The following is a 12,058-nucleotide window of genomic DNA, read 5'->3' on the forward strand; positions in this document are numbered from 1 at the left end:
TTGCAATTCGGACGAACAAACAATCGTTCGCACCTTTAGTAGTTGTTCGGTGCATGACAGCTGTTTTTGACGTCTGTTCACGTCATTATTTTTATCAACATAAACAACAGTTAATCCACATCGAGCTTATGAATTTGGGGCTGTTTAATCGCATGAACTTGAAAGTATACGTCCCCACGTTTTTTATTTTTCACTGATAGTTGAGTCTTGAAGGAAAGCGGCGAGAATAAGGGGATGTATTCAGAATGGACGTCTTTAAGTCTCATGCTTCAGAAGAACGGCGACGAAAACCAAAGTGTTTTAGAAAAGTTTGGTTTAGGGACGAGCAAAGAAGTGACTCTTGGCGTAGTAAGACAATTGGCGAGTAATTTGGGTATTAGTCAACCAGCAGAACCTAGTCCTCTAGTGACTGATAAAGAGGTGCAATGGTGTATGGAAGTACTGTGCTTTGGGCTGTCTTTACCCCTATCAGAACATGAGGCAATCAAAGATTGTGTTAATGTTTACTGTGAGTGGCTGTCAGCGTTACTGAGCCCCAAAGTTTGCGTTCCTCAGCCAATTGTTGAAGATCCGAATGTGTACGCGCGGAAGATTATCGCCCACCTTCACTATTTATTTATTCCAAGGAAAGGAGAAGGTAAGTAAAAAATTCTTATTTTGTGATTAATTTTAAACGTAATGTTGCTTTTACAAGACTGGCCTTTTTTATATCAGGATTTGGGTAGGTCTTTGTGTACCAACTACGGAGGATTAAAACCATATTCAAAATCACTCAAAAAGCAAAATAAAAAAATATAATATGCACTCTGGTCCATATTCTTAAATACGGTTCAAGATACAAAAAGTCAAATTATAATTAATTGGTAAGCTATTAACTAGTCATACTTATATTTTGTTAAAAAGAAAAAAATTGCTCTTTGAATCTCAAAATTTTATGTTTTTAGTCACCGGTTTTTAGACCGGTTTATAGAAATCTCAATTAAAATTTAATGCGTTGTTTAAAGTTATCATTAGTTCGTGATTGAGAGAGAGCATTTGGTTGATTCAATTTGGGCTCGTTATTAACTTAGATGCTTTTATTTTTAACAATAGTTAGATTTTAATTGAATAAACCGGCCTTTATTCTCTATTTTAGTATAAGACAAAAATGTGTATTCGTTCGTCATTTATTTAAAAATTCATTATGTAAAATATGTATAGTCAATCAATAATATAGTAGACGAAATTAAAGCATTACAAAGAAGGGAAAGTGCCCCCTTATTAAAAATAATAATAAATGTTGCGTGCAAATAACGAAACTAAAGAAAAAGAAAAACGTTGCAGTTTTGTGGGTGTACAGTTAAAAATCTACTCTTAAATTGGTTTGCAAAATAATTGCTATTTTGACAAAATGTTACAGTTTCAAGGATCATTATTACTACACCTTTTCCAGCTGTTCAGAATGAAACAAATTAATTTCAGAAAGGGTTAATTGTGTTTCAGAAAATAATAATTGAATTATAAATGATTTCTGATCCAGAAATCCATTCCATTGTCTCATAAATTTAAGACCGTTATTTAAATAAACCTATAAATCTAAACGATCGCTTTGGAATCAAAAACGAATCACACTTAACACTTAACTTGGGGCGGGTATTTAATAAATAATAAAACTGTAAGTTTTATTTAATAATTTTATTCGAACTCCGTTCGGGATAACAATAAGTGACAAACTGATTAAATTCTGTTCGAACATCGATAAATCCCCATTAACCAAACATAATCAGTTTAGCTGAAGACAAAAAGATATTAACAAAAAACATTGAAACAAAATAATATTAAATGACATTGTAAAACTAAATTCCCCTGCTCTATTATTTACCTAATAAATAAAACAATTTTCGTTAAAGTCGTCTAAAAGTTCGTTTAATTCTATACTATATCCATTAGTTTACAATAATTACACTGGTCTGTAAAAAATAACTTTTTATTCCATTGTCATGGATAAAATCGTATTTTATCCACTGTTTACTTCATAGTAAAATGGATTTTTATCGTCTAGTAAAATAAAGTTCACAATCATTGTTGTTCTTCTTTTTTTGACGATTTTTAATTCTTGAATTTTTTGACGTTTATAATTATCAATCAAAGTAATACAGTAAGCTTTCAGTAAGCACAGTAATAATTCATAAGCTGTTTCAAAACTATAAAAACGCCAACGTCGCATTTTATCAAATTATTTTTTTAAATAAGATTAATAAAATTGTAAAATAGTTATAAATGATTAGTGCATTAGTGCATGAATAATTTATAACAGCTAAACTTAAGATAAAATGCGACGTTGGCGTTGTTAGAGTTTTGAAACAGTTAATATATACCGTTCACGATTGTTTCAAATTCGGACTATCTATGAAAATCTGACATTTTATTTGGCAGTACTGTGAGTTGTCGTAAGAAATTTATTTTGGGTTATAATTGATGACAACCAAAGACTGCTGTCAGTTCGCTCGTTTTTTTAATAAATAATTGAATACGTTTTTATTGTTATTCTACTCATTATCATTAGTTAAAAAAGTCCGGTCTGTCTTTCTTGTATTCTTCAAAGCATCTTTTATACACCTTTCTTATCAACAGAAATTACTTTCGGCATTATAAATTAATAAGCAGTAGAACTGACAACACAGCGAATTTTTGACAAGAAAACGTCATAAAGACAGCACCTGACAGGATCTAAGGCCAATCTAACAAAAATATATCTACGCCTGCTGAGAGTTTAAAACAATCGTGAACGGATAATATACAGTTACGACTTAAATGGATTAAGGTTACGTTAACGCAAAAACGAATCACAACTAATATTGAATTTTGAGAAATTAAAAAGTAATTAAAAAATAATTATTTATTATGCAAAACGATAAATTTTGATTTTATCTTTGAGAGCGGCCTACGCCTCGAAGCTAAAATACTTAAAAAGATAATGGTGAATTTTATCGTTGTGTACAATACAAAATTTTATTCCCTAATCCATTCTTTAGATTGAGTTACTGAATTATTTTGATTCAGTAATTCAACAATGAAGAAAACGTCAAAAACAGAAAAAGCAACAATGGTTGCTGTGAACTTTATTTCTCTAGAGGATAAAATGTCATTTTACCATGAAGTAAACAGTGGATAAAATACGATTTTACACTAGATAGAATAAATATTCGTACAAACGAATGATTGCAAAATACTGAAAACAGCCATGGGAAGCAGCTCTACAGTGAAGATTTTATTTTGCTGAACATTGGCATCTCTATGGAACTGTTTGCAATGTATTGACATAGAGTTTCTAAAACTGAACATAGGCTAATACAATTAATAGTGTTATTAGCTATTTTAAAATTATTAAAAATGCCAACGTCGCATTTTACAAAATTTATTTTTTAAATAAGGTTAATAAAAGTGTAAAATAGTTATTTATGATTTGGTCTCACATTGAAAGTATAAATTACAATAGCTATTATTTTTTTAAAGTGCAAGAATAATTTATAACAGCTAATTTTGAGAGAAAATGGGACGTTGTGTTTTTATAGTTTGTAACACTAATGTGTGTTGTGCTATGTTCATTAAACGTTTAATATAATGATAATTTTATTTAAAGAATGATTTCATTACAGAGCAGCATTATTGGATTTGAATCATCGTAGATCAGTATAAAAAACAGAATTGACTTTTTAGTAGCAAATTATTTTTTCTAACAAAAAAAAACAGTTTTTTATAATCTGACTTCGTTACTGTTGTAATGTAGTCCTAGCTAATAATATTTTAATCCTCCGTGTTGTGTACTAGCTAGTTTTAAATAAAAAAATAATCGCTTATCTCTCATTTAGGAATTGATACAATCAACAGGCAAGCCGTTTTGTGTCACAGGGTGTTGCGCACTCTCCAGCAAATCGCTCACGAGTCAAAATTGCTCGAACGCGAGACTTGGGAAGCACTTCTTTTATTTTTACTCGCAATAAATGACACGTTACTATCACCACCAACAGTAAAAGACGACGTAGCTGACCAACTTTGCGAAAGAGTTTTAAGTGTTTTATTTGAGGTCCGTTAAATATTTATTTGTTTGGATTGTTTCGTCACTTATTGTTTTTGAAGATATGGCTCATAGCGTGCGCTCAATGTTTCCCTTCACCACCTCTCTGGAAAACTTTGAGAGAGTGTTGTATGAATTGGCGTCATCGAGTCGCACTAATCGAGCAATGGAATCGAGTCAATTTAGTTTTAACATCCAAAGTTTTGGCGTTCATGTACGGACCGGGTTTCCCTGAACTAAAAATCGGTAATCAATTATTTAGAAAAAATCGTTTTATTTAAATAAATTTTAGGCGATGACGATTTGATAACTCATGGTATGTCAAATGAGTGTATAGCTCAGAGTTGGTACCGTTTTTTGAACACAATCGGAAATCCGATTAGTTTGACTAAACCTGAAGTTATTAGCCAAACTCAGAAGTTTCTTCAATTTGCGATAAGCACAGACAATGTAAACGACCCCTGCCAACATCCCTGTCTTCAGGCCCTCCCTTTGATTTTTCTCAAAGCAATCAAGGGAATAGCTGGTCAAGTGGACGCATTTCTCGGTTTGTAACAACCAAATTGTTTCGTTCTGCCTTGCTAACAGTCTTCATTTGATAATCGATCACTGTTTTACGTTGGTTCAGGTGTAGCACAAGCTGTTTGGTGGGAAAATATGATAACAGGGGGCAGCACTGATAAGAGTAAAGAAGCCGCACCAAATCAAACTTCTGCTACTTATTCACCTAGTCCTACTCCTCCTACTCAACGCAGATTGGCAAAAAGTTTTAGTGTGGCACCGTCCTCTGTCTCTAAGGGTTAGATCTAGTCTGTGTTTTTAACAAACTAAACTAGTGGAAGCGATGATTGTAAAATTTTGTTCAGAAGTATTTTTTTTAAATAATCACACAGAAACAGATACTTCACTCTTTTCTCTATGCTTATTACGGATTACTATAATTGAGGATACGAGACGTCATACAAATAAAACGTCCTCTGTTCTATTACGCTCTAATAACGAATTTACAAAAACGGTTGCATTTAAGTAACGGTTAGTACAAGGCAAACAAAAAAATACAAGCAGATGGAGCATTAAATTCTCAATAGGGTGACAAAAACATAATTCAAAAAATTTATCGTAAACTAGATTTACAAAAAATTTAAAATTTGGATTCTTTTTTAAATTTAGTTTTTTGTTAATAGTTTATTTAGAATTTTAAAATTTTTTAAATAAAATAAAATAAAAAAATACAGTCGAGGAAAAAAAAATTAATTCGTACTGTTTCATTTAGACTCTCTCCAAGGATTTCTTTTGTTGCAACTATATTTAAGGAAGATAATTTGTCAATAGGACGGTATTAAAAGCAACTGGTGGATACGTTAAACAACCATTTGACAAAAATGAGGATTTCCATTATTAGGGGTTGTTACGTCTTAAAGTATAGTCAAATGTTGTTCCAATGAGTAAAGTGAAATTAATGTACCTAATTGCTAATTTAATCAAAGATGGTTATTTGAGCACATAAAAAACAATTTTGAAAAAAATCCACTTATCTACAATCAGATGTATAAAAGAATACATATTAATTGGTAAATAAACATCTTATAATACAGTTAGACAAGTCTTTTAAAATCATTATTACAAAAAATATAAGAATAAAATATTTTATAATAGTTTAAAATTTTGTTTTGGAAGTAAAAAAATATTTGAAAGTGTATAGTTCTAAACGAAATATTATGGAGCTTAACTTATCAGAAATTATTAAATGACGATACTTTATTTTCATCTCCAACAATGGAAACGTAAGAGATTTAATTTAAAAACTAAGAGCCGGTTTATAGAAAGCTTTACGAAAATTTAACATAAAAAAGTATAATAAAAGTTAACAACGCGAATATACCAATCAAAATGCTTCAATTTGGTCACCTGATAATTTAATCACACATTTAATTGCTGATTAAATTAATGACGCTCCTATAAACCGGTCTTTAATACACAGTCAGAGATAAAGGTGGTACAAAATACTTTATTGAAAACAATATAAAAAAATTACTATTATTACTTATAAATTTGTGCATCGTCCCATTTTTATCAAAACGCGCTGCAAATACAGTTACACACAGGATGCTCAAAAGCTGGCGCACCAACTCAGTGGTACACTGTTGAGAAGCATGTGTAGATCACGGAAAAAATTTTGAAACGATTCCTAAAAACATATTTTAAAAAATATGGAGCTACAAACTTATTTTGTAAACTTCTTCAGTTTTCATTATTTTTTAATGGTTTTATGTTTCACACTAAGTAATCGTTCCCTAACACAACAATGAATAATTATTTTTAAATTTCCTATCAGACTTTAGCAGATTTTTTAATTAAAAAAAAAAATAAAATTCATCAAAAAAATCACAATTCGTAGATGTGTCAACATTGAGAATTATTTCCTAGGAAACCGTTTTAAAAATAATTTATTTTTATTGTTGATCAAGTTCTATTGCGATTACGACTGTTAGACAACGTTGCCACATATCTTTTAATTTAAATTCGTTATTTATCAATAACTTTAATACAAAGACTTTTTTTAGTATTTCTACCTTTATAGGTAAGCAATTCTCTACCACACTCCAATGAGTTGGTGCGCCAGTTTTTGAGCACCCGGTATAAAAAAGTGTAAGGAACAAAGTTCAGTGATTTAGGTGTAATAAATTAATTTCCCGATAGACATACGGTTGAAGACTTTTTTAAAGGACATATTAATTCTCTACAACTTTCTTTCTAACATTTTTCTTGAATAATAGGGTTTTTGCTGGAGACTTTTCGAAGCGAGATTTCTCGAAAAATCGAACTTTATTCTCGAGGAGAAAAAAGTTATACCAATGTTTTAAAGTTATAGTAGAGCTTAAAAAAACAACTTGCTTCACTGAATATTTATGATTTCTGAGGTATGGTTGGTTTTAGCGAATAAGTTTAAATTCAGAAAATTTAACAGTGTCAAATTTTACCATCAAAAATTGTAAATAAATATGAGTTTGCGGTTAGCTTCTCAAAACCTATTACGTTGCTTTAAAGCAATTGAATTAAAATCTAAAAAAATAGCCACAGAAAAAAAAGGAAAAAATTTTGAAAAACTTTTTTGTCTAAGATACAACCGGATATCATTTCCTCAAATGTCACCGAGTATTAGGTCTGTAATCAAACATAGAGAGTTCAAAACAATACATTGTTTGTATTTTTTTGTCAATTTTTCCGAAATGTAGCTTGCACACTCTATTCTAAGAAATATTTGAATCAAGCAAGTTGATTTTTGATTTCTCTCGATCGCTACTGCCTTTACTCATGTTTTTAATTTTAATTGTGTGCCGAACGATCAAATAATTTTGTTAGTTTTGGTTATGTTGTTAAAAAATATGATTTAAATTTTAATTTAAACAAAATGGAATGAATAACAATAGTGTTGCTTAATTAGCGTTATTTTATTTTGCATTTATTTGACTAACAATTTTGATTTTTTTTAGTTGTATAAATTTCTCGAAAATTTCCAGCCGAGAATTCTCACCGTATTTGCAGCGTTTTGAAAAATATGAAAATTTTACTTGTCAGTTTTTCTCAGCTTATTAAGAATGCATAGTTCAACATTTCGGAATGTTATTGTTTTACAAATAATTAGTGAATTGTTTGAATTTAATTTAATTTAAAACGATTTTGTGTTTCGTTTCGTCTCCTAATCTAGTCTTCTGTAACACAAGTACTTGTGAATTTTTCTCATTTTTTTACAATTCCTTGTAATAAATGTTAATTAATGAAATTCTGAAACAAGTAAATTTCACCAAGTGATGGAAGATTTTCAATCATCGTTTTCACGCGAGTGTGTTTATTTTGTGTGTGATTGATTTGGGGTTGTAGGTATTCCGAAATCGTCTCTGATCGGTTTGACGACAAGTCGGAGTTCGGTTGTTGCGACCGCTTCGGCCCCAAATTCGGGACCTTCGTCAGCTTCGAGCGCTTCTTGTATGTGATTTTTTTCAATTTGGTTTGCTTTTCTAGAGTTTTATTACAGCTTTAACGTCTTTTGGTGTTGAAACACGCAACCCCTTAGCGCCAGGAAGGCCCCGATGTAACAGTATTTTGCATTTATTTGGCGAGTGGTTATTTGAAGCTGCTTTTCTCGGTTGCGATTTACACAACCGTAAGAATTAAAATCGCAGTTATAAATCAATTATTTTTGTTTAAATTAGGACAAACACACGACCAAAATAAAAGACCCAGTTCGGTTTTGATGGAGAGTTATTCGCAACCGAGTTCAATCAGTGACATTCCTAGCTTGACCATAGATAAGTATGAAGGTGGCAAGGCTGAAGCTTTGGGTACGCTTTGTCGAATTATGTGTGCGAAAAAAACCGGCGAGGAAATACTTCCCGTGTATTTAGCTCGGTTTTATCTCGCTGTACAACAAGGGTTGAAAGCACCAAATCGCGAGTGTGGCGAAACCATGGTTGCAATATTAATGAACTCATCAGATTTATTCCGACTTGATTTAGACGGGATTCGAGTCCTTATCCCTGTTTTTATAACAGCGCTTGAGATTGTTTTACCAGACAAAGATTTGAAATTAAATTCGAATGTTTCAAAAATTGAATTAAGAAGAGCTTCCATCCATTTATTGTCATCAATGTTGGTTTTGCCGCTACATTTTCAGAACGTTGTGATTAAGGAATTGATAAGTTCAGGTAATTTTTTGGTAGTACCTCCGCTACCGGCAATGGCAAACAATGTTTTTTATTTTGCCAATTACAACAAAACTATTCGAAAATATGGAACTATTTTAACGTAAACCTGTGTAAAGTGATCCAGGGATTCGATAAGCGTTGAGAAAATCGTCAAGTTCGTTATAGTTTTCAAGTTATCAATACATACGAATTTTATCTATTTTTGTTTTTGTTAGCAATTTTTTTCGAAAACTATTAATCGTAGGACATAGAATAGATAATTAAAATAATTTTCCAAAAATAACAGTGAGTTTGCGCGTCACAAATCTTATAAACTTCGTTACATTATAAGCTTCTTACTCGATTTTTTACTGGCTAGATTAACACGTTGTTGAGAGAAAAACGTTGTAACATATGAATCATATGATATAAGTGCAGGGTTTTAGGGAATGGCTTAGCAATAATTCGTATGTGAATTTGTCAGAATCAGACAAATTAAAAACCCTTATATCATTTTTCCAAAAAGTGCGTACTTTCTTCAGTAATTTTTGTTAACCTATCGGTTGAGAGCCACTGTGTGGCTTATAATAGTTTATCAGCAGTTAATTGTTTTTATTAAACATAATTAAACGGAGCATGGCCGTTTTGAGAATTTTTCAAAATTGTGTCTAACATGATCATTTGTGTGGGGAGTTTGAATGATCATTTGTGTGGGGAGTTTGAATCCCAGTCCTGGCCAAAAAAATTGATTTTTTTTCGTAAAATTTAATAGCAAAACACAAATTGAAATAGAAGAATAGCACAGTGAACCAAGAAGTTAATTCACCTCTGCTGTTTTGTCAATAATATTTTTATAATTCTAGTTCAGAGGTTCTCAAAATTTGGAACTTTGGGAAAATTATGGGAAAATTTGGGAAAATTATGCATTTTTGATTTACATAAATTTTGCTTAATCGGTTTGTCTTGCCATTCTCTATTTGCCTTTAAATTTTTGCTAAACCATTCCCTAACACGCTGTATAAAAAAGTGTTGCACAAACTCACTAATAAACAAAAGATATTAAGTTGAATAGTTTCGGAGTTATTACCTGATAAATGTACCGGAAATCGACGACCAAAATCTCGACAATAATAGAACTGATTTTTTAAAATCGAACCTGTTGAGTATTTCTTGCACTTTTAGGAGTACCAGATGGTTCTAAAGGCATAGAAAAGTGCATAAAACTTTTGCTATAACAAGTTTTTAACACACAGGTTTTTAATTTGAATGTAAATCAAAATGACCGCCATAATTTAATTACATAGTAATCTGTTATGTTAATCATTTTCAAAAATTATAGGCGTTAAAACTGATGCAGCATTTGAGACATTTCGTGTTAGATTTTTCCCTTTTTTTTCCTTTCATACTTTGTAGATGTACTCGTAATCAGTTAATTACTAAAAAAGTATTTAATACTAAAATAGGTATACTGTTTTTAAGAACAGATTTACATTTAATTTCTTCATTGGCTTTACTGTTACATTTTGATTAGCTGCAATGATACTTTTTTAAACTTATTTATTAGCTGTTTAAAAACTGTAAAAGTGCCAACGTCGCATTTTACTGAATAATTTTTTTAAATAAGATTGTTTAAATTGTAAAATACTAGCTATTAATGATCTTTTTTTCAAAGTATAAATTACGTTAGCTAGTATTTTTTTTGAAGTACATGAGTAATTTATAACCGCTAATATTGAGAGAAAATGCGATGTTGCCGTTTTTATAGTTTCAAAACAGCTAATAGTAATTATTTATGGTAAAAAATTCAAATTTATTGTTTTATTCTTGTTATAAGTAAATAATTTGTTATATTCTTTACCTATAGCGTTACAATATTTACGAAATTTTTGAGTTTCATTTAGTTTACTCCGAGTTTACTCACTATATTTGCTGCTTCAAAACTATGAAAACGCAAACTTCATATTTTACCGAATATTTTTTTTTAAATAAGATCGATAAAATTGTAAAATACTTAGTTATTAATGAATAGATCTTATTTTTATTTTTTTTTTTTTGATGTGAATGAATAATTTACAACAGCTAATTTTAAGAGAAAATACGATGTTGACGTTTTTATAATTTTGAAGCAACTAATAGGTTCCTATAACACAGACCTATAATTACAATTACATGCTTTATTTAATTACAGTATAAACTGATTATTCTCAATTCTGCCTAGAATTTGCTGGAACAAATTCTAAATGTAAAATCACTTGTTGATTACTATGGTATAGGTTAAAATGCTCTTCGATGATTAGTTTTTATTAATAATTAATTTGCCCCATTGCTGGTAGCGAAGGCATTTCCCAATTTTTTCGAATAGTTTTTTCACAAAATCATTTAGGTTTCTCAGAGCGTCCTGTAACTTTCGCTCAACTCAAACCACGATTGATGAATCTCGTCATGAATGCACTTCAGATTGAGACCGACCCTCAAAATACTCATATGTTACTTGGAAGTCTGTTTTTATGTGTTCAAGATTCGTCGATTTATGAGAAAGTCGAACAAGTGACACAACCACCGACTGATACTTCCTCGAATTTGCTAAGTTCAGGTATTTGATAATAATAAGTGAAGCTTTGTGTTTGTCTATTATTTCCCCGTTTGTATTGTTTTTTTTTGCTTGTTTGTGCTTATGTAGCGTCCGACACTGCCAGTACCATGAGCATGGCTAGCAGTTATGACCGTTCCACTTCACCTGAACACTTTGGTCCTGTTGATTCGTATGATTTAATGCCGATAGGTATCACGTTTCACGAAATTTAAACAATCGGAAAATAATAAATTAAATTTTTGGTTGTAGATTCGGCACATGCCTTGTTTGTTAGGGCGACTTATTTGGTATGTCATCGATTGATCAGTTCGTGGAAAACAGATCTGAATGTTTCTCTGGCGGCACTTGAACTGCTCTCAGGACTCGCCAGAATACACATCAAAGAGTCGGGTAAGTAAACTATCGAAAAAAATTGCACAGCTTAAAAAATATTGTTTTTGAGCAGCTAGGAAGCTAACAGGTAATTCGTATTAATATTCCATTTAGTTCTGGAGCAAGGCTCTATTCTTATGTAAAATTATTATTTGTTTTTGATGTAAAAATGCTTCCACTAAGAAAAAAACTAAAACGAATATTGCAATAAGCGCTCGAACTGGAAATCGCGACATATTTCCATTAACTTCTTTGATTTGCAAACATTTTGAGGATCAAAAATTGTATATTTTTTTAAATAGGAATTATAGTTGGCTATCACATTTTCGAAAAGCTCATTTTTTTCTGAAC

At 30.9% G+C, this 12,058-nt stretch overlaps 1 protein-coding gene and 1 non-coding gene across 10 annotated transcripts in view; both read left to right on the plus strand.

Annotated features, from left to right (window-relative positions):
* The window catches only part of LOC663176 (uncharacterized protein), a 24,128-nt gene continuing 12,070 nt past the window's right edge, over positions 1 to 12,058 (plus strand). The window contains exons 1-14 of one of the 9 annotated variants that reach the window (XM_064358953.1): positions 1 to 164; positions 214 to 637; positions 695 to 721; positions 3,852 to 4,066; positions 4,120 to 4,303; positions 4,350 to 4,604; positions 4,686 to 4,856; positions 7,940 to 8,044; positions 8,094 to 8,222; positions 8,272 to 8,763; positions 11,126 to 11,335; positions 11,423 to 11,524; positions 11,585 to 11,725; positions 11,781 to 11,795. In XM_064358953.1, the coding sequence (XP_064215023.1) occupies positions 54 to 164; positions 214 to 637; positions 695 to 721; positions 3,852 to 4,066; positions 4,120 to 4,303; positions 4,350 to 4,604; positions 4,686 to 4,856; positions 7,940 to 8,044; positions 8,094 to 8,222; positions 8,272 to 8,763; positions 11,126 to 11,335; positions 11,423 to 11,524; positions 11,585 to 11,725; positions 11,781 to 11,795 (2,581 nt within the window). In that variant the 5' untranslated portion in view covers positions 1 to 53. The remainder of the gene's footprint in view (positions 165 to 213; positions 638 to 694; positions 722 to 3,851; positions 4,067 to 4,119; positions 4,304 to 4,349; positions 4,605 to 4,685; positions 4,857 to 7,939; positions 8,045 to 8,093; positions 8,223 to 8,271; positions 8,764 to 11,125; positions 11,336 to 11,422; positions 11,525 to 11,584; positions 11,726 to 11,780; positions 11,796 to 12,058) is intronic. The other 8 variants (XM_064358955.1, XM_064358956.1, XM_015979087.2 and 5 more) reach the window with 8 other exon arrangements.
* On the plus strand, positions 11,779 to 11,889 carry Mir3819 (microRNA mir-3819). The gene has a single exon (NR_038765.1). It is a non-coding gene; the product is annotated as a microRNA mir-3819 (primary transcript).

The sequence above is a fragment of the Tribolium castaneum genome, chromosome 9 (genome assembly GCF_031307605.1).
Source record: "Tribolium castaneum strain GA2 chromosome 9, icTriCast1.1, whole genome shotgun sequence".
Classification (NCBI taxonomy): Eukaryota; Metazoa; Arthropoda; class Insecta; order Coleoptera; family Tenebrionidae; genus Tribolium; species Tribolium castaneum.